The following is a 23,172-nucleotide window of genomic DNA, read 5'->3' as shown; positions in this document are numbered from 1 at the left end:
TGATAAATTAACTTCATTTACGCTTTAAAAAAAAGTATTTGTGTATCACCGTATAATTTAATACTGTTATCATTTTTCCCTTTTTAATTTCCTTTTCTTTATCATGAGTCAGCAGTGTTTTGATGAGAGACTGATCGAAAATGGTGAACCAAACTTTCACTCTCTTTGCCAGAGCGTTCAACAGCGGATGATAATCTTTGACACCATCTGTCCATATATTTTTTTATTAAGTATTAGTTCATATTAAAATATGAAAAGATCTCGCTTCTAATCGAGACACTTTGTCGAGAATGATCGCGACCATAAGTTCGTGCAGATGAGAGCGGACGCGCACGGCCAGTTGGTCAAACTTAGAGTGGGTGGGCGGGTATACGCGGGGCGAGGGGACAGGAGTGATGAGAGCTAAATGGAGCCAAAGAGACGAGATGACGCGATTAGCACATATAGCAACCGCAGGCCGTGGTGTAGTTTAGGGCCTCGGCCTCTCTTAGTTGGCGACGGTGTCTCTCGCGAGGAGGATTCGCCGCCGTACCGGAGATCCAACAATATACTCGGCTAAGCCCGAGATTGGTCGGCCAAGATATTCTCACGTCCTCACGAAAAACGGTAAGTCCGTTTTTGTCGCGATTCTCGTTCGCCAAGCGGCGAACGAGCTTGCTCTAAGCTTGCCGTGGCTGTAAAACGGAACTGGCCGAAGCGTTTTCAGTTTCACTAAATAATAATAAACATTTAGAGAAATATCACGTGAGGTTCTAAGCTGCAATTACCTCACTTGCATGGAATTGCATCTCTGTTACATTTAAAACGTTTAAACGTTTAATTAGAGAATCCATTTAATTAGGAAATTTATAATTAAAAAAAAAACGCTCTTTGTGTTATGACCCCGCATACCCTCTCTATAAAGTAAAGGCATTTAAGATAATAGCATTAATGCACGTCTCATACCAAGGTATTGGAAATAGCATCTATATTCTCACACACACATAATGAAGGCTTTATTGTTCTATTCTTAATTTCATTTGCAGCCTTTTTTAATGGAAATATCACTTCCATTAATTGTTTCGAGCCTGACAAATTCCAAAATAGAAAGCTTTTAATATTAAAAAAAGTTGCTGCAATTCAGACTAATACAATAAAATAATTCCATTTGCAAAAAGAGTTTTAAACGCTAAAGTCGAGTTTCGAAGTTTACGGGGATAAGAACAGCAATGCTGAAAGACAATTTTATTTAATTACAATTTAGTATATTCTTAATGTTTTATAAAAAAAATTTATATTATTATGTATACGCGATTGTTTTTAAATTATTTCTAAGAATGGAAATGACTACCCCTTTCTCGCAGCTCTTTGGTTACGTGCGCCTATGCTGGGAGATCCTACGTATATGTATGTAGATGAACGTTTGTGAAAGTTTATAAATATCTGCGGTTTTTTTTACCAGCGACGATGGCAAGCTCCTCAGAGGGAGACACCGTCAAGCCGACGAACACGAACAAATCAACGACGACTGGAATCAACATTCTCGCATCCACGGAGGGTGCGAGAAAACGACGACGATTAGAATCTCTGACAACGAACTCGGAGATCCCTGAGAAAACGCAGCGACGCGACGAGTCGTGCAACTCCTATGCGTAAGGATATTTATAGCGACTTCGCACGTAATAAATATCTACGATTAATTATCGGTATTGTTCAAAAATGCATCAACGACACAGCTAAACAAAGATATTCAAACAAAGAAGAAGTTTTGAATATGCAAAAAAAAAGAATGTGTCCTTTCACAATTTCTTAACAAGCTCTAGTATTGTAAGAACACTCTTTGAATTAAAAAAAATGTTTAGAAGAGATAAACTGAAAAAATTTAGAAGAGACTAAAACACTACAGTGGTTACTTAATAAATAACTACAGAAATATTTTCGATATTTCTGTAGTTTTTGGTTCTCAAATTTGATAAATTTGAGGTTTATTCTTTATAAATCTGAAAATGCTCTGTATATTTTAAACATTAAAAACAAAATATTAGCAATTATTACAATTATTGCTATAATAATCTCTTGTATTTAGATTTTATGACTTACATAAAAAAAAATATTAGTTTGGTTTAAAAAAAAAATTCATTAAAGAATATTATATAAAATAAATTATGTGTTCTCTAATGTGTTTGATGCAATTTCTTACTTTTCACCCTCAGTGAAGCAACCATCAATGAAAGAAGGGCTGAGCATACGGAAGATAAAAAGGACTCATCACTGCCACGTCTGAGAAAGAAAGAGCAGGCTGTGCCAATAAATCCGCAAGATGTTAGAATGTCACGGTCTTGCGAAGCAGGTGTGGGAAGAAGTGATGCGACCAGATTAAGGAAAACGATACAATGGCTCGAGGAAGGTGCGCGAAGGCTACGCGAGGACCTGGCGAACGTGCGAACGGAGTTACATGAAGAGCGAAGGGCGGCAAAAATTGCCAAGAGGGAGTTCGAAACTGCCCTTAGAGAAACCAGATTTGCCGAGGCTGCGAAGTACCAACCGATCATAGCCGACCTAAAGACCAGGTAAAGTGTCCTTACATATCTGAAGCTTTGTGTGTGTCCTAAGTCTTTAATTTTTTATTTTTTATGGCAGTTATTTCGGTCCTGAAGTCCGAAGGTCCATACTTATGCCTCAATAGAAAATGATCATTCGTAATTTTTGGAACTTGAATCCCGAAGACTGTCGTCCAACAAACGTAATTAAAAGAGTATTAATATTTTCTTTCAGGATCGTCCAATCTGTGTCGCCATCGCCGTCGCCGTCGCCGCCATTCAAATCGGATCCCGTGAAAGACGAGAGTCACAAGCATGAATTGTCAACCCTCAGAAAACGCTTAATTGAAGCTGGGGGCACAATACGAAAACTCGAACAATTGGTGAAATCGCAAGCGAACACTGCTCGCAATACCAATGGTACTTCTTCCTACGGTGATGCGCGCCGTCTGGAAGCGGAAATACGAAATCTACGCGCAGAAAACGAGAAACTCGAAGAAAAATTGCGTGTAAGTATACTCTCTAAATTTTTTAAGTTTTTAGAAAGACTCTTTCGAACTTAAATTTAGAAATCAACTTTAATGATAGATATATAGATCATTTTAGTAACAAATATAGAAATGTCTACGATATTTTCAATTTTAACAAATTTGACGTTCATATTTCCCTACTAAGAACTTAATCGTATGAATTTTTTAATTTATAACTTTTAGATAAATGTCTTTTTCGAGACACATTGTCATTGATTTATTACGTGCGCGCGATAAATCTTCGTTCCTCCGTAATTTCTCGCTTATAAGAGAAATTTTTATATTTAGATCGCTCTAAATGCCGAGAAAACTCGCATCGCTGAGATACGAGCTCAACGGGAGAGTCACGAGGCTGAACTTTCCGCCCTGCGAAAATCACTTCGCAGCGAGGCTATAAAAATGGTAAGCGCATAGTTTAGATATCGGAAGTACATCAACAGCGCCGTCATAAAATACCTTAATGGCTCTTAATAATTATGCGGCCGTGACGTTGGCCCGAAGGTAGAAATAGAGGGTATAGTCGTAATATCGCCTCTGAGGGGCGATTCACCACTCGGGCACGTAAAAATATCCGCCTTCACGAATGCGAGAGCGCTAGCGTCAGCACGAGACTCCTCCGAAGATGCTTATTAAAAAATTATGCCCTGCGGTATTGGCCCCATACTAACTAGGAATGAGCCTGTCCAGGATGCAGCAGTCCGGTACGGCGGCTTATTCGGACAATAGTTTTACCGACACGCGGCGAAACGGTTTGCCATAGCGTCGACGAAAAAGAATACCCTCGCTATGCGATTACCCAAAATGGTCACGAGTTTCCCACGCTCTATTCTCGAGCTCCGGAATTTCGATGTGTGATTCAACAGTTTGCAAATTGCAAGGCAAATCGTACGTGCAGCAAATAAATAGGGAAAATTATTCCTCTTCTCGAATTTGTTTCTCCGTTTAATAATAATCGACTTTTAAATTTCATCTTTTCAATTCTGATACGGTAATTATTCGATCGATCTAATAAATCGATCGCTAGAATATGGAAAGCATGAATTTTTTACGGAAATGAAGTTTGTGATCTTTTTTATTCTATATTATTTCAAATTTTTTTTAAATAATGCATTAAAAATAAAGAAGAGTATTTTTGGTAATTTATATACTCATTTCCTTCTCGAATTACGTATAAGATTAAAATTTCTAATTTCTTTTCTTTCGATTTTCTTTCAAAGTCACCGATGTAATTTCATTTTGTATTTAGTTTTATTTACGATGAACGAAAACTCACTTTCAATGATTTATTTTAAGCCATGTCTAATCTCTAGACGCTACCGCGTCCAAGTCCGCGTCGGATGCTATATTTAATTCTAAGATATTTTATTCGTATTCATCGGCTCGCCGTGTGTATAGCTTGGGGAGGCACTTCCCGCTTCCTAGCATGCCACATTGCGGTCGAAATCGTGCGGTGTGATGTTGCCTGCCGCATTGCCGGCGCGCGCGAACTAATACGATCGCGACCTGATTCTTGGCGAGCAGCCAAATATCGAAGATAACAAAAAGAGATTGACGAGACGGCTCGGCATGTGGAGCGAGCAAACAAAAGTGAAGAATCATGAATCTCGTTTGCTGAATGGAAACCTAATGAAAATTAATTCGAACGTCAGATTCACGGAAAACTCTCATTAATTGTTAATCTAAAGTGGTTGTTGTTGAGATTATAAGAGCATAAAATTGCAATAGAATCTTTCAGATTTAAAAATTTTTTACAATATATATACAGTATATACAATACAAATAGAATGAAAGTTAGTCATTTTCGTGTATTTTAAGGCTAAGAATTGAACGAATTCGACATCCAACTATACCTATAATCGCTACGAGACGAAAATGCCGTTCGACGGGATTATCAAGCGCGCGGCGCTCGTTTAATACGCGCTCATTTAGCCGTCACGTTCGGATCGTAATCCGATCACGGTAATATCATTAATTTAAAACTTCCGGTCGCCAGATGATTCATCGTTCTCAGAAATCGTGGCTGCTATCGCGCGCAACCGGAACAAAACGCACGCGCTTGTACGTGCTTGTATATACGATGCGGACACCGTTGGGATGCTTAGGGATATCGACGGCGCGGCGGATAAACGCGGCGTTTCTCTTATCCCACACCTGTACAGACAAGGTGAAGGCAAAAAGGCCCCGGGGGCCTGACAAGCTTGACTTGAGACGCGGTGGGACGAGGTGAGAGCTCGAAAGCGGTACGAAAGGGACCGATCGCTCTGCCCCTCCCCTTCGTCATCGCCGTGTATTCCATTCTTCGTCGCGATCGCCGGCGATGTTAATTTTTCTCATTGCAACTTTCGCCACACGTCTCCACGCGTGCGCGCGCGCGCGCGCGAGCGAGAGATCCGCCGCATTCAAACGAGTTTTGCGAATTTTTGCAGATGGATGAGCTGCGTGGCAAGAGCCGAGAGATTGAGAAGCTGTCGAAGCTCTTGAAACGTCGAAAGTTGGCGCCGGCGGAGCAGGAGAGGACGGTGAGTACCCGCTTTATTTACTGGCGTGTTTCCGCTTCCGCGAGAAAAGTCGTATGGAGCGATTAAAAACCAGGATACAAGTCTACCTTGTTTTACAAAGAGTGTTTAGTAATAGCTGCGTTTTCAGTCGTGCGCGTGATATCATTTTTGCTGAAGACAAGTTTTTTTTACTAAAATAAAATGTGATAAATATGTGTGTTCCATTTTTTTCTAAGTTTTTAACAAAACTTTGATATTAAAAGTGACATTAAAGGTGGAAAAATGCATTTTAAGTCGACTTATTCATCTAAATTGAAGATATTTCATCAAAATTGTATAATAAAATTTTGCGTTTATAAATTTCTATCTCTAAAATTCATTATTGCTAACATCAAATCGTAATATATTTTTGTTAATAAAAATACTTTAATTTTGAACAAGAAACATTGCTATGAGCAATGCTCATTAGATACATTAAGTAATAAACATGCTATGTATATCATTTACAAAGTACATAAGCAAAATTATAATACATAATATTATAATTATTTTACAATACTTAGCAATTAATATAAATTGAAAAATAAAATTTTTTTGAATAGTCTATACATTAGAAAACTAACATTTTTTAAACATTTTTATGAGAAAAAAGAAGCGTATTATTAGATCTTGGAAGATTTTACGACTTATACATATTTAGTGTCAATATATCTAAATTTTGCAAAAAATATTATATCTGTTTTATGCAATCATATTTATAAAACTTGTTTCCTAAAAAATTCTTTATTTCTAATTGTTTAATAATTATTCAATTTTCAATACTTAGGCTTTCGATATTTCTATAAAAATCGATTCCAATTTCCGATTGCAGAGATAAAATACGTTCCAGGACATCGTATATATTATTATATATCCATTTATTCACAGATATTTCTTCAATAATTTTACTGCTCGAAATTGTTTGGCTTTTTCAAAAAAGCTAAAAAGCAGCGTAAATTAAAATATCTTTTCTAATTTGAATATTGATATTATCGCTTCAGATATAGATCTTTAAACTATTTAATTTATAGCACATCATGTTTGTTTAATAGTCTCTTTTGTCTCGTTCTCGCCAGGGATATCTCGCTCTGAATTCTTTCTTATTTCATTCGTTCTCAGATACGACGGCAAAGAACCGTCGTGTGAACAGTCCACAACGGTTCACCCTGAGGACCGTACCGGTGCACGCGATTATCATATCGTGTGACTTCCGATGTAAGTTTATACAGCATCAAGTTTCCTAGAAGCCATTGGCACACGGACACTCGGCTCGTTCAGAGAGTTAAAATCATTGGCTTATACTCGAGCTCTTAAAAATGCCATCTATATATCCATAATAACGGTACTTATGCTAAAGATGATTTTTAGAGAGCATTTTCTCTCGAACCGGAAATACTCGTGTCCTATCGCTTCTCTTCTTTGTCAGGATGTTTCAGTATAAGCCACAGAGTGGCACAGAGCTAAAAGAAGCCATTAGTCACTAGAATTACGTCATTGTCAAACGCAAAACTATATAGGTGTGGCTGTAGTAGCTCGCCGATGCATGGTTAATGAACCATTTATGTGAAGCGATATACCGAAGTGTGCTTAAGATGATACCGCGCCGTTTAAGACTTAGATATTTGGACACGCTCCAAAAGAGATGCGCTGACGACGTCGCGGTCGCTATACTTTTTGAACAGCGGTCTTTACTTTCGTCGAAGCGTTTAATGATTCAACGAAGCCATTACGAATCGCTGAATCCGATGGATATTTTGTATCTTGATGGTTCGCTTTTAGCCGAAGGTACTTCGGATATATCGTGATACCGCCCGGGTCAACGTACCGGGTCAACGTCGCAAGACGACCCGCGCCGCTCGCTCATTGTGCATTATACGCGTCTTCGTCATCTTAAAGGAACTTAAAGGCCATGCGAGCGAGAGCGGCCGCCGTTAAAAGGTTGTAGTTATGCGCCGCACAATATAATTGACACCCTTTCCCGTCTTATCGCCGAGCTTAATCGAGCTAGCTAACGGTAGCGCGGGATCTACAGTAAAAGCGGTAAAAGCGATAAAAGACGCTTATTTTCTTTGCCAACGGTTTCGTGAACTCTAATCTAAAAAAGAGGAGAAATGAAAACACACAAAGAAACGCTTCGCTCTTCACCTCGAAACTTTTCAATTTCCAATCTCAATCGATGTCTAATACACTCTCCTTTCCATCAGGAGAAACATATATACAGTCTTGAAACCGTTCCTGAGTGTTCAAACGTTTCTTTTAATATATCAAGAAGAATAATAATTGGAAGCTTTCGATGATATAAACTCCATTTTTTCTTCTTACTTCAAGAAAATGCTCTGTCAATCAAATGCAGAATTAGCAGATTAGCTTGTCAAAATCACACAGGTATACGATTCTGACGTGAAGATAACACACGGAAGGGTACCGCGAGCGCATTGTCTTCCGTCACACCCTTTGACGAGGAAGGGGGGTTGGGAGGAAAGGGGAATAGGCAGCAGTTATGATCCTAATCTTACGTTTCATTGTGTCTCGGGTTTAAGTTCCTGCCAGGTCAGCAAACCGTAGATATATACGCCCGTAACTTTCCGAATGGTATGGAGGAGAGGAACGGGTCCGCGCTCGCAACTCCGCGCGCACAGGTAGCCGCGTAGAAGGCCCCCACGATTATCGGAGAGGAGGTACCCTCGCTTCAGTCTGGTCTAGACGTCGGCCGTGCGCGCACCGCTTCTCTTCCGACGTAGGCCCGCACCACACTTCCCTGTACGTGTGGTCACCCCCCCCCCTCTCTCGAGTAGTGACACACGATCGAAGGATTCGCAACGATCTCCGTGTATTCGTTTTACAGGTATACCGGCGCGTATACCTGACATCCCGATATACTCCCTTCTTCACGCCCGTTATATGAATTCTCAGGATCAACGTGCGCTTCATGGGGTTCGCATGGAACGAGGTAAGGATTACGGTCCGCATCTTCCCTCGTCTCCTCCGTTTGCGCGCGATTATCCGTTAGAGTCGACGAGCTCGAGATCGCGAATTTATTCAAATGAATTCGTCATTTTTTCACTGGACGAGATTTTAGATTTTAGATTTTAAAGTGTCACTTAAACGGAAAAGTAAGGGGAGATGATTTGGCAATTATATAACTTTGATTTTAGATTTTATACTTTAAAGTAAAGAATCACTTGAACAGAAAAGTAAGGGGAGATGAATTGGCAATTCTGACTTTGATTTTAGATTTTATATTATATTATATTATATAAATACATAATAAATATATTATATTATATTATAAAGAATTACTTAAATAGAAAAGTAAGAGGAGAAGAAATTGGCAATTTTAACTTTTAACCTTTTCGCTACAAACAGCTACTATACAGTAGGCTTTCACCTATGCGTTCGTCACATACAAGAAATCATTGTAATAAAAATGTTCACTGCATATATGTATATAATGACATTACAACGATTCATCGTTAAGACGCGTTATGAAAGAGCATCATTAGGAACATCATTAGGAAAGAAACTTTCAGTGATTTTTTTTATCAATTTTTCAGTAAATTGGTGATTTACAAATATTTCAGTAAATTGTTGATTGACGATGCGATAAAAATTATACATTTCAATTCTATAGGTGAGAATAGTTTTTTTTTATTTTTTTTAAATATAATTTGTTACGTCATAACGACGATAATGCTTTTCATTCGATTTCGTCGTCACGAAAGTTGTGTTACAAAATACTTAGCAATAAATATTTAGCAATAATACCTAGCAATAATAACAACACGATGCATTGCACGATGATAGTATCTTTTTTCTTGCTTATTTTCAATAATATTAATTTATTAAAAATCGCAAAATTTTAATCTGGAAAAATCACAAAATCTAGAAATAAGAGCCGCTGTTACGGTCAAAACAATGAGCATGATTTTTCTAGAAATAATAAAAAGCAACACTCTAATATTCTATCGTAAACGCGCAGAATTCAAGACTTAAAAATATTGCGCATTGGCATCACTCAGGGTTCAAATATTTACATTATTATTCCGTGTGAGCAATTGGCTGCGACAGTCCGCGCTCGCACGTAGTCATCAAGATTGAATATTTTCACGCTCCTACTCCAGTTTCACCGGCGCCTTCTCTTGTCCCTGAGTAGAACGCGAATAGAGCGTGGAGCCGATCGCGTTCCCAGGGAAATCGACATAAGTTGCGTGTCGTCGACGTACCGTGGGAACGATCCTCGCAATGCGGGTCGCGACGCGAGAGGAAAAAAAATAGCAGAAAACACGAGTGTATTCCGAACGACATTGTAACAATTCCCGTAATTGAATTATTTCGCGTAGTCATTTTGCGCCTAATGAAGAATAGAGAGTGGATCCAGTTAGTCATACACATGTTGAATTAGCGCGCTTCTGGTAATACCTATAATAATTCCGTAAGAGGCAATTGGCTGAAAGTAGAAATTGTCCTAAGAAGAATTGGTTTTCGACTATAAATTGGTAGTCGTTGCAAAGTTATTACAAGAACTGTTGAGCGGATTGCCGGCAATGTACTGCATTGAATCGGAGAATTGGAATTTTAAATGAAAAATAGAGTAAATAAAGAGATTTTAATATGTTTACAAAATAAATTTAGAATAGACAATAAATATGTAAATATATGTAAATATGTAAGTGCCAAATCTCACAGTATAATATACCGTATATTAATGTATCCTGCACAACACATTAATATACCGTGCCAACCGTTAATCCTTTCGTTATGAAGAGCCAACAATAGTAGTTTCCATCATACATTACATTCATTATGTATGAAGAATTATAGTGGTTGCCGCCGATGCGTGTATAAACGCGTTGCAATAACTCATCATCCGGTTGATTTACCTGAACTGAAAATAACATACGCGTTTCACTGTTAATTATCTCCTATTTCTATAGAAAAGACGAGTATTCTTAAGACAGAGTACATAGCATTTTGCTGCGCCGTATACAATAGTAGCTTAACTTTAACTTAATTTTCCACGGTCTCGCTCAAAGATTAAGATCGAACAATCACGGAATGCGGAATGCCCGCGACTTCGCGGGAACGGTATATGACAAAAAGTTCGTAAATATGAATCGACACGAGAAATCGGCGGCTAATAGGCGAATATCCTAGCTCCATGCAAATTCGCCGATCCGTCGAAACTCCGTGTCCGCCGCGCTCACACACGCCCGGAATATATCCAAGGCGGATCATGCCTGAATGTGTCCCGATGCGCGTGTAGGCACGAGCGGACACGTAAGTATGCCTTAAGCACTTAACTATCTACCATTGTCCTCCTTCGAGGCGGCCGGCGCGCGGGATGAATTTCAATGACTCCGCGACGCGTAAATAAAGAAGGCGAGAGAGAGAGAAAGGCGGCAGCGATCCGTCGCGCGCGTATATACCGCGGGCTCCAAACGGAGCTGTTATTTCACCGGATGCGCTTCCTCGCTTCTCGTCTCTCGATTGCAAGTGGAACGGCCGCGGCCGGCGCGCGGCACGTTCTCTCCCTTCGCGATTCTATCTTGAGCCTTCTATAGAATCGGCGGAGAACAGACTCTTCGGGGCGAGAATGCGGCGCGGCTCGGCTCGGCTCGGCTCGGCATGGCCGCGCGGCGCCGGTAGGCAAGTACCTTCTCGACAACTAACGATACCGGCCACTCTCGGTGAGCTACTTCGCGGAAGAAAGTTCCCAATCTCCCTGTCCCCCTCGCGTCCCCCCTTGTCAACCTGCAGGCAACCGCAGAGACATGAGCGCGGGTCGTGATACCTACATCGGTGCACGAGAGCCGCACATATGTTAGCGCGCGATCGAGCCCGCGGTCACGTTACCGGACCGGATCACCTCGAGGATCGACGTCGCGGTTTCTCTATGTACCTACTTAACAACACCTTCGCTCAACCTCGCCTCTCTTATCCTTGACTTTATAGAGAGATCCGCGCGCGCGGGCGGATCGATGGAAAAAATAATCGAGAGATCCGGCGAGAGACCTGTCTCCTTTCCATCCTCTTTTCGCGAGAAACCGCGATAAAGTTACGCTCGCTTAAAAACCAACCGATCTCCCTGGAGCTCTTCGTGACATTTTGCGCATCCCGCCACGTCTTCACCGTCTTGGCCGCGTCTTACAATTAGCGGATAAGTTGATTTCGGTCTTTTATTTTGGTTCTTCTCGAAAGCAGATAATTGACGATAATCGTCATTGAGAAACCCTGGGGGGGATGATCGGAGTCCAAGTTCGTGGTCAAGCCGCAAACACGATGCGCCTTGGGCATCGCATCTGTGCGGAACGTACCGCGACTGGCGTGGGAGAGACGCGCGCTTACGTATAGTCTCACGTAGTCTATACGGCCGGCGCGGAGCGCTATGTAATTCCAATCCAATCATCGTAGTCACGTTATTAATAATACCTGAGTAATCGTGGGCGTATATCGCGGTGCAATTAGCAACTTCCTTTCTTAGCGTAAGAAGTAACGAGCACGCATAGAAAGGACGATACGTTATTATAGGTACGTTATATATATATATATACGCGTTCGGCACCCACGGCACGTCCTTCAATAACGCGGACGTTTCGATTTTACATGCGGGTCGGCGAGCGCGAGTAAAACTGACAATGAGAGCGAAAGTCGCGCTTCGAGCGCGACAGACAGCGCGCGAGGGCTTGGCAAGAATCGAATATATAATAATAAATCATGAGCGCACGTCGTCGTCGTGTTGCCGGGCGCGCGCATTGAAAAAAACATACGTGTCGGAACTAAATGCCACTTTTTTGACATTTTTATTTCATATTGGAAAATTTATTTTGATTTGATTAAAGTTGGAAAAGATTTAGAATGTTATTTCAGGAAGTACATTCAAGAAGAATTGTAATTTAATGAGTTTTTCTTTATGCAATATGTGTAATATTGTGTAATATGACGAAATTTATGTTTATTAATTAATTTTATATTATTTTAGTACTTCGACTAAAGTTTATAATTTTGTTTATAATTGTGTATAAAAGTTTATAATTGTATATTGTACAGTATAAACAAAATTTTTAGGATTAAAAATATATTTACTAAAAAGCGTTTCGTATTTCTGTAAAAAAAAGATGTGTGTGTGTGTGTGTGTGTGTGTGTGTGTGTGTGTGTGTGTGTGTGTGTGTGTGTGTGTGTGTGTGTGTGTGTGTGTGTGTGTGTGTGTGTGTGTGTGTGTGTGTGTGTGTGTGTGTGTGTGTGTGTGTGTGTGTGTGTGTGTGTGTGTGTGTGTGTGTGTGTGTGTAGAGAACAATTGTGTTGCATATATTTAAATTTGAAAAATTCGAATTACGTTGTTAATCAACGTCATTAGCAAGAATCTCTATAATACGTTTCTTCATTGTCTATATAATTATTTTTAATGTATATTTATATAAAAACCATTAGATTATGTGTTGCACGTAATGAAGAATTAATAACGAAATAGTTTTATCAACTGTATTTCTGATACTGTGTTAGATATCTTAATTTTTTCTTGATAAAATCTATATATATAAAAATGAATGTATGTATGTGTATGTCCTTTATACACTCTTGAACTATTCGACCAAATTTTAAAGAATTGTATATAAAACAGGGGTAGAATTGCCCGGGGAGTGCCATAAAGTGCATAATTTTTCGTTACCAATTTTCTGGAAACCGGTTTTTCTAATTCTTTCAACGTTTCGAGAAATAAGTGACCGAATCTCAAAGAATTGTATATGAAGTGAGGGTCGAATTTTTCGGGGATTGCCATGATGTGTATAATTTTTTGTTACCAATTTTTTTGGAAATTGGTATCATAAATTTTTCCAATTTTTCGGAAATTAATTGACCGAATCGCAAAGAATTATATATGAAATAGGGGTAGAATTTTACGGGGAGCGCCATGATGTGTACAGTTTTTGTTACCGATCTTTTGAAAACCGGTTTTTTTAATTTTTTCAATTTTTCGGGAAATAATTGATGATTGAATCTCAAAGAATTATACATGAAGTAGGGACAGAATTTCCCGGGGAGCGCTATAAAGTGTACTATTTTTTGTTACCGATCTTTTTGGAAACCGGTTCCAAATGACCGAATCTCAAAGAATTGTATATATAAAAACAGGGAGGGAAGGAAAAAAAAGAGAGAAAGAGAGAGAAAGAGGGAGGGAGAGGGAGAGAAGAGTAGAGGGATAGAGAGAGAGAGGGAGAGAGAGAGGAGAGATGAGAGAGGAGAGAGACGAGAGACGCAGGAGAGCGAGCGAGCTAGCACGCCGCGCGAGCAGACTTACGAGGAGAGAGAGAGAGAGAGAGAGAGAGAGACTATTTGCGTGTTTTACTACATATGTCTTCCGGGGCGAAGCCCGGGTAACCAGCTAGTATCTTATAAATCTCGATAAAATCTTTATAAAACGTCTTAGTTTTTTTCATAATTGCATATAAAGAAAAACGATTGCCTTGTATTCTCGGATGATGTAAGCTCGAAACGTAAATCTTTATCGCAATTGCGATCGATCTAACAGTCTCTATAAGGAGCAAGGACCGATCGCGGATTAATAAAGAGATTCCGTTCATCTTTAATGGGCGGTAGTACATTAGAAATACTCAAATACGCAAGCCATTCGCAAAACACGCAGACGGATTACGAGATCTGTAAGCGGGGGCGAGAGACGATCGGTGAAAGTGAGATCAGGAGACCTACTGCATGGGATGGTACGGATCAAGTCAAGACGCCGCACGCGAGATTTCCATAGAATATCCCAAATTCAACCTGTTCACAGAGGGAACGAATCTATAGATAGATCTACTCTCTCGTTACATCGTTACATAAAGTTGCCGGATACATGGATTCCTATTGTAGAGATGTTACCCTTCAATTGCAGCGTAGAATTTTTTCTCAATATTCTCGATATATTTTAAAAATAATTGATGTTGGGCGGATAATTGGATGAGATGTATGAATAAAGCGATTTAAATCAGAAAGAAAATGAGATGATAAATTAATGAAAATAAGGATCACATATTTTTTTTATGATTTTAGATATCTTTTCTTACAACTTTTTTAATCACAGAAAAGAATAATGCTATACAAGATGGTTGTACATACTTTATAAAAGAAAGTATAATTTATGATTACAATTATTTTTCTATTCGGTGACTCAATTAGTATGTAAAAAAAACACTTGATGAAGTTATTAGTAATTTCACTAGTATAATTAATCCTTTTGAGAGCCACGACGCGATTTTCATTTTTAAAGAGTTAAAGAGTCATCTTCTAAAAATTAAAGTTTTAATTGATGTCTAAAAGATAAGTAAATAATGAAAATTATATATTTTCACTCAGGAAAAAGATCGAATTATTTATCAATATTCATTAACTACTCATTCACCGGAACATTTTAATTATTGCCCTAAAGTTGTTATTGTATTAATTTATTAATTACTATGTGTAGAGGTCGGAGAATCCAAGTAAAATATCCGGGGTTTCGGAAAATAGATTCTTTCTGCGCTCATTGAAATTGCTGTGTATAATTTCAATGTTTATCCCGATTAACTGTACCCCAGGTGTCGAATAAATATAAGAAAACGTCGGGATAAAACAAGACGAGACGAGCGGCGAAGCGGCGGATAACGGTAACGCGTGACGCGCTCGTTTCACCTGTCCCAATATGTCTTATATCCGATATAGTCGATCCCCCTGGCCCGAAGAAGAGAGGAAAAACGAGCCGGTGTAAAACGGGCGCGCGTGTCCAACAATTTACATATATAGCGCAAAGTGCATCATCGCGCGCGGTACGGCAAGTGCGCAAGGTGCAATCGTCGACTCTCTCGCGGCGCATCTCTTTACGTTTCGGTGCATATACACGCTGTACACACATCGCCGCACGTTGAAATCACCTGAGGAGGAAGGAAACTGTGTGGCGCGAGGGGGGAGAGAGGGAGAGACTCTCTGCCGCGGCTGTATGTCAGGGGGCCAAGCTAACGGTCCACCCAGACTCTCGAGACTCTCCCGTAATCCAATCGTTACAACGCAACTCGTCTGCTTTTTCTCTCTCTCCTCTTTCTCTCTTTCTCCCCCATCTCCCCCCTCCCCCCGCCTCTTCCTCTAGCGGCTTCCCGGCTCGTTGCACATATGTCGCATCGAACCGTGACGTTCATCCGGAAGACTGAATCCGCTGAAACTATCGCGATAGATTTCTGCTACTTCCTTCCGAGGAACGCTATAAGAACGAACGGCGTAATTCCGCTTTGGAAGAAAGCCACAATAATATTGTGCTCCTCCCTTTGAATCCAATGCCTTTATTTACCTCGCGGTTTTTTTTACCAAAAAATGGCATTGTTATCGATAAAACAATGTCGAAAAGTACTGTAAAGTAACTGTAAAGAAAAATGCTTGTAAATTTTTTTAATGAACATCATTTTGTGCATTGATTTAATAGTTTTTATGTAGAAAGTTAATTATGGAACTTTCTTCTTTTCTCTTATTTCAACTTTGACATTTAACTTTGCTGCTCAAAAAACAATTTTTGTCACATATATTTCACTTTAATGTAATATGCCAAAAAACGGAATATCCGTTTACCTACAAAAATAATTGATATGATGAAGGCGTCCATTGAAGTAATTATTTTGATTTCTGTTACAGATGCGGAAGTTACGGGAGAACGAGGGGAACCGGCCGATACAGGCCGCATCTCGCACAGAGAAGAAGATTCTCAAAGACGATGGTCACATAGTACGTAATTCTTTAACGCAAGTAATTTTTTCTATTAATTTCTCCGACAAACACATATTGCGAAAATACTTTAATTATTTTTTTATATATAAGTTTTATATTTAAACTTTATACATAACTTTATACGTAAACGATTTTCTATTACCGTTAATATTTCTCATTAATATTTCTCATCGCGATAAAAGTGTGTAATAAGTGTGTAAGCCATTAAAGTGGAGTATTGTTTAAGGTGAGGTCATATGTGCGCGCAATAGAATCCGACAGAGCCATAAATGAAATCGAGGTCGAGCGCCTCCGTGAACTCGCGCTTGAGCAGCAGGAAGTCATCGAAATACTTAGACAGGCAGTTAAGGTAATGGAATTTTCTTAAGAAAGTAGATACAAAAATTTGAAAAATATAATTTTTTTATTTATTAATATCTTGTAAATTTCGACGTGCTATGCGGAATACTAAAATTATTACGCGCGTCATTGGTTTTGGAAAAAAGATATTTCAATCTAAAGTTTGCGAATTAAAAAGAACAACTTTAAAATATGGTGTATAATAATAATATAGGTATCTTAATTTGAGAAAATCATAATTTAAATTTGCTAATAAAACAATCAACTCATATTTACTCCCTTAATGACAAGTGCTCTGTTAGAAATTAAGTTGGAAACTATAAAAACCTGTTACTTAAGGAGAGAGAGAGAAAGTTGGAGCAGTTATCCAACAAGAAGAGGAAGGAGGAATTCTATAAACAGTGGCTGGAATTAGAGCCGGTGGCCGAAGTGGACGACGAGGAGGATCATGAAGATGATGACAGCGCTCTGTCGAGCGCCCCGTCTTCGATGTCGCCGCAGCCTGGAGGCTATGGTCAGTGGCAGGGCAATGGTGTCACTAGAGAAGCATATGAAGCCGTTCTCGTCGAGATCGAGGAGCTACAGTCGAAGCTTCTTAAAGAGCAACGCGAACTGTCGCACGCCAGGGCTCACATTTGCGACTTAGAAAAAGCACTCTTGCAAGAGGTAAAATATTTCTACGTACTTTTCTTGACAATTTCTTTTCGTTTAATATTATAATGTAGAATAGATTATAATCTGGGATTTTAGAAATTGGATATTAAGAATTTTTAATTCTTAACATTGCGCGAGCTTGAGAGTTTTGACGCGAAGGTTTTTGTATTTCGCAGAAATGTACCAATCGGGACAAAGAGTTGAATGAGCTGAACGATAAGCTGCGAGCTGCTGAAGAACGAGAAGCTACACTTTTGGTGGAGCTCTCGGAGATACGGGAGCAAAACGAGCTGCTGGAATTTCGATTGCTCGAAATGGAAGAGATACCCGTGCGCAAGGACAGTCCCAATGCGGTGGACAGCGGCATCGTCTCACCGGAACTCGCTCATACGAACAAGGTCAGCTTCTCTTTCGAATATAACGTTGAATCGTTTCAACGTTCTGTTTAAGTGAATTAACATAAATGAGATATACAATAATTAGTCACTTAAAGAATCTTTACTGCTTGTTGCAAGATTGTTCCTGGCCGATAATCATGTAATTTACTTTTTGCAATGCAATGATATTTCAGGATCACTCAATCAACAAACAGAGAAGCCGAGCCGTGGCGACCGTGATACCCTACACGAATAATGCTACAATAAACTCTGTGATATCCACGTCACCCGTGCTACCGCGAAAGCCCCCGCTCACCCTCCAGGAGAGCGGTATATTCGAGGAGGAGGAAGAGGAAGAAGAAGAGAAGGAGTACGAGGATGAAAATGAGCGCCACGTCGAGTTCGCTAGCCGCGGTACTCAGACGGAAGCGCCGTCCGGCGAACTTCTGCAGGAGGTGCAGCGTCTCCAAGAATTAAGGGCGCGAATTCAAGAACGAGCGGCCAAGATCACAACACCGGTCTTCCAACCGATTGACTCGTCCAAGATCTGTCTTGATGTGTCGACAATGGATCCGATAGTCCAGCTGACCTCCTACCAGGAGCGCGTTCGTGACCTCGAGGAGAGACTCGAAATGTATGAGGAAGGCGAAAGGAGTCGAGAACAAGAGAAACGGCTGTCGAAGCAGCGAGAGGAGGAGCTGTTGGATGAGAACTATAGACTTACAGAGAAAGTATACTGGTTGGAAAACGAACTGCGGACCGTGGCAAAAAGTACTTTCGACGAGCATGATGGCGAAGATAAAGGCGAGACAACTGCAAATGAACAGCAAATGAATGACGTGAGCCAAACTAAGCATCAAGTTCCAGAAGATATGCAGAAGAATTCGGAAGATGTGCAAGATCAATGTGAAGATGTAAATTGCACGCGTGCTGTTCAAACCATAGAAACGTATGGCGATTACGTGGCTACAAAATGTCCTCGATGCCAAGATAAAGATAACTCCGACCAGCAGATCATCCAGGATGCTCAACGCAATATCACGGTACATATTTATTTATCGTATTGATTAAGTTTTTTTATTTATTTATCAACTTCAATAGCTTAATTCTATTCATCTGCAGTAGAGATATAACATCTCTTCTTTAATTTGAAGCAAACAGTGAGTAAATTGATCATTTTCTACAGCTTGTATCCCTGGAGGAGAAGGAGAAGGAAGACGAATTGAAACTCTGTAAATCGGAAAAACCGGCCGTTATTGACCTTACTAAAAACGACTCAGAAAAGAAGGTTAGCCGAAGACGAATTAGGAGTAACGAACGCGAAGTACGGCCCGCGAAAACAGCAAGAATGACAAACCGATTCGTCCGCGACATCTCTTTCGGGCGGCGGAACCATCCGTTGGTCTTGTATCAGGAAATTTGCGTTTAGCTTTACGCCGTCGCTATATGTCGAATTTTTAACAACGAACTCTAGTAAAGATGGGCGTGGCTTAAAGATCCGATAACATCGTTTAGTAAACTTTCGCTGTAATTCCCCGTTTTCACACCGTGAAGAAAGTTGTGGCTCGCGTTATAATTGAAAGCTGTGCGGTGTCTCTGCCCAAGTTGACGTGTAGTTTTCGAGAAGCTAAGATTCTCCCTCGCGGATAGGAGGGTCGCGCGGAACAAAGCGTGTGTTCTTCGGAGCGACGGCTTCCAGAAAATAGCGACGAACTGAAGAAGACCGAGGTCGTGGAGAAAATATGCGGATGAGGAGGTGAGGAGAAGAAGGAGAAGGAAAGCTAACCGACTGCATATCTACCTTACGTCTTTGAGCGTACGTATATGAGACAGACGATCGACGAGCACAGTTTTATTTGACTCAACGGAAAAAAACATGAAAAAGATATATAATTATCAAATACGCGCGATGGCCAAATAGTATCCCAGATAGTTAAAACTGTCGAGAACAAATTCTCTGCGAAGTGTCTGCTACAAATTTTGCCGGCCTTTCTGCAGACATTTTGCAAAATCTATATTTTCGACAAACTTGATAGTCTAGAATACTGCTAACATTTTGCTTGCTGGGATATTGTAGCGCTACATTTCTATTTTTTTCAGTATTTTTTGTGCCTGTAATATTAATATTTTCCAAATTGTTGTGGTAATAATCACATTTACATTCTCAAGATTATCAAATCCAGTGTTTGTACATTTAATGATTTTTTAGATGTATTTTGATTAGAAAATTTTCATCGAGTCATTCAAAATAGCTCTGACTAGCTATTTAGACTTTTAGACCGTAGCGCTTTGTAGCATATTTCCGCCTATACGGCGTAGTCACGACATTAAACATTACGCGCTTAATATCAGTTGGTGATGGTAATGATTATTATGCTTCACTTCTCCTATTTTCTTCATCTGTCTTATTATTAGGAATCAATCGCCATGGCATGAACGTATTCGTAAAAATAGTATTTGATAGCGAACATTAATACCATTTTTTTTAATAAAAATTGCGTTACTTTGTTTTGAGAAAAAAATACGTATCAATAATATATATTTAGCGTTATTATCGCGTCTTTTTGTTACGTTTAAAACATTACTGCTATCTAGCGGATTCGACTGTCACGCAAAAAATCTTTTAAGCAATTACAATAATTTCTATCCAGTTAGACTATTTATCGACGCATCGACGTCTAGTTGACGTCGATTCGACTAATCATTTCTGGCTGAATAGCGAAAGAATTAGAACTCGTACAGCACAAAAAGATTACAGAAACATTCCAAAAATATTTTACTGCAAGATTGCAGTGTATATATTGCGCAGTAATATTTTTTACAATATTTCTGTAGCTAATATCGCTACAAATTGTTGAAATTGTATGTCCCTCTACAATGTCTCTGTAATATTATACCGCAATTTACAAGATTACGATGTTGCTGAAATGTTAGTTGAAAATTTCTGTGCTGTATGGGGGAACGTGATGTGAGCTCGTGCATTACCCTGGGTATACTTTACGCAGGTGATTTATTTTCGCTGGAGATAAAGGCGAGAAGAGGTTCTCCGTCGTTTCTCGTCGTCGCAGACTCTGTCCATCAACCCACAAGTTTCACGGAAGAGTCAATGAACCCGTGGGTGACCCGCGGCATAAACGAGGTAAGATAACGTTTCCAAATGTTCATTAATATTAATAAGTGGCAAGTTATAATAATAAGGTTCCCAGACGCTTCAAAACATTTACGTCAACACATTCTGCAAATTGAATATCGATTTATGTCTCTGCGTGTCTAATATTATCTATTCGCAAGTAAAATAGAGACGTGCAAAATTAATATAGTACCGAGAATTATTATATACAGCGATCGTTTGACTTTAAAGTTTGACTTTATATTAGATAAACTGACTTTAAATGACAATATAATAATTAGTTCCAATTTTATTCGGTGCTCTAATCGATTTTAAATTATATATAACAAATAACAGCTTGTTCATGTAATTTTTTTATTTATTCTTACAGGACAATACGGCTGGCGCTGCTTGGTGTGCCCAAGTGACGATCAGAAATGGTACGTCCTAGAAATAAAACGAGGGCGCCTGCGGATCGAGTGCCAACCTGAACCCTCGGTTTCGCATACTTCACCTCCCCACGTCACGACCAATCTTTTCGTACATGCTGTGAAATCAAGTGCCAAATAAGCCGTAGATTAAAAATATCTCCTTCACACGCGAGCGTAAATTACATGAAGATAAATTATTGCAAAATAACTGTAACAGTACTTTGTAATAATTGCTACAACGTTGCAATAATTATTACGTATGATTCAAAACATCTGCGATTGATGCATTTTTAAGAGATGGAGATACGCCCAGAGAGAATCAGATGATTAAGGACGATTGCGCTAAACGGACGTGTCCTTGTAAATCAAATGTATCTCTGAATTCCTAGTACGTCTTATCGAAATTTAAATCTACGTTTCGATGTACATTTAAATTTGATACGACCAAGGAAAAATTGCGCGTGAGCGTAAAACTAATTTGAGATGACACACGTCGCGCGTGTGCGTGGCAAATTACCGCGCGCGATTCGTAATACAATGCATTCAGTGATCCACAAAGGCATGTCTGTGCGGTGCCATTTACGCTGAGAACAAAGATTCTATAGTATCTACATATATCAACGACTATTGGAGATACTGTTATATTTCCGTCATTATACACTGCGTGAAGAATCGTTTGAGAGAGAGTAATTGTAGGAAAATAATATATATACGTATCATAGGGAATATATGAATTCCTAAACGGATCGATTCACTTCACTTCGAGATATCTTCTTCTAGTTTTTCTCTTTAAACTTTTGCACGTCGATTTTGCGCGATATAAGGTACATAATAGGATTATATATTGAATTAATCCGAAATAATTGCTACCTTTGCAGAGTAGAATATAATTTCATGAATCTTATCGAAACTAAACTTATAGGCTTGCGTGTGTCTCTATATCTGAAAAATATATATACGTGTATGCGCGTACGTATGTTTCAGCATTTAATGTTTCATTGATATATAGTATTAGAATATAAACAATGTGTTTCTAGTCCTATATTTCGTTCGATCATTGAACACAGCGTGCCTTAGCATGCACGTTGACATTGAGTGATTTGGTAGATTTAGTATCTTTTGCAAAAAGAAGTGTGTATAGGTATATCCAAACGCTTGTCGTATTTATGTTGTATAAATTTCCGAAGCAATTCAATCAAGCCTCTGTTCGACAGCTTTGGCTGTTTGCCTCGCTCATAGATTCGTTTCATATGTAGAATTGATTTTGTTCGTCGCGTGTGTATCGACGAGAAACGAATAAAATTGTCCACCTGTTCACCGTCTTTCTTATTATTAAATCGCTAATTTTTAAAACGTATAATAAGTTAACGGAACCTTATTTCTATATTATTCAAATAGAATGTGTCTTTCTAATGATTATAAAATGGCAGATTCTGCTTGGTTTTTGTAGTCAATTTGCCATCATATTTCATTGGCAGGTTCTCCCTAGTGGAAAAATTTTTCATATTATAATAGGAATTTCTATAAAAATTTTTAGAATCAAAATCTTTCGGATTTTTTAATATGAATTGAAACGTTTTTCAGAAAAACTCAGACAAAATAATAATAAAATATTTCAGATCTTTTCCACCAACACATATCTTTGTAGAAATGTGAATAAATGTAAGAAAATCTGTTCAATATTAATCAGAAATTTTTATACACACAGATACAGAAATATTCCGAGAATCCTCGTCCAATTATTTTTCAAAGTATCTGAGAAATTTTATATATTTTTTCAGAATTTTTCATACGTCTCGAGTTTTACAAAATTTTGGTATTTATTTAGATTACGAGCCTGAAATATGAGAAATTTTGTCACCAGGGCTGTTATATTTCTGCCGACAAAAGATGTAGATTAAAGCAGATATTTTATAAAATCTGTTTTTAGTAG

General features: G+C 39.0%; 1 protein-coding gene and 1 long non-coding RNA gene across 5 annotated transcripts; one reads left to right on the top strand and one right to left on the bottom strand.

Moving 5' to 3' along the window:
• Positions 1-445: 445 nt before the first annotated feature.
• Positions 446-22,556, top strand: LOC143898505 (uncharacterized). 4 transcript variants are annotated; one of them, XM_077408049.1, is made up of 14 exons: positions 446-606; positions 1,442-1,631; positions 2,193-2,549; positions 2,755-3,028; positions 3,338-3,451; positions 5,476-5,568; positions 16,237-16,326; positions 16,556-16,678; positions 17,008-17,334; positions 17,499-17,720; positions 17,894-18,742; positions 18,886-18,987; positions 20,705-20,838; positions 21,200-22,556. In XM_077408049.1, exons 2-13 carry the CDS (start codon positions 1,447-1,449, stop codon positions 20,726-20,728), a joined length of 2,760 nt encoding a protein of 919 aa, XP_077264175.1. In that variant the 5' UTR covers positions 446-606; positions 1,442-1,446; the 3' UTR covers positions 20,729-20,838; positions 21,200-22,556. The 4 variants fall into 4 exon arrangements, with proteins under 4 accessions (XP_077264175.1, XP_077264174.1, XP_077264173.1 ...); XM_077408048.1 differs by having other exon boundaries at positions 18,886-19,455; XM_077408047.1 differs by having other exon boundaries at positions 18,886-19,515.
• On the bottom strand, positions 10,179-13,750 carry LOC143898509 (uncharacterized). The gene is made up of 2 exons (XR_013257232.1): positions 12,016-13,750; positions 10,179-10,471 (listed from the first exon to the last, which is right to left on the bottom strand). It is a non-coding gene; the product is annotated as an uncharacterized LOC143898509 (long non-coding RNA).
• Positions 22,557-23,172: the final 616 nt, after the last annotated feature.

This window comes from Temnothorax americanus, unplaced genomic scaffold (genome assembly GCF_048541705.1).
Source record: "Temnothorax americanus isolate GAGA-0224 unplaced genomic scaffold, ASM4854170v1 Scaffold23, whole genome shotgun sequence".
NCBI lineage: Eukaryota > Metazoa > Arthropoda > Insecta > Hymenoptera > Formicidae > Temnothorax > Temnothorax americanus.
Note: the sequence above shows the minus strand (reverse complement) of the source record. Positions and strands in the feature narration are given on the sequence as shown.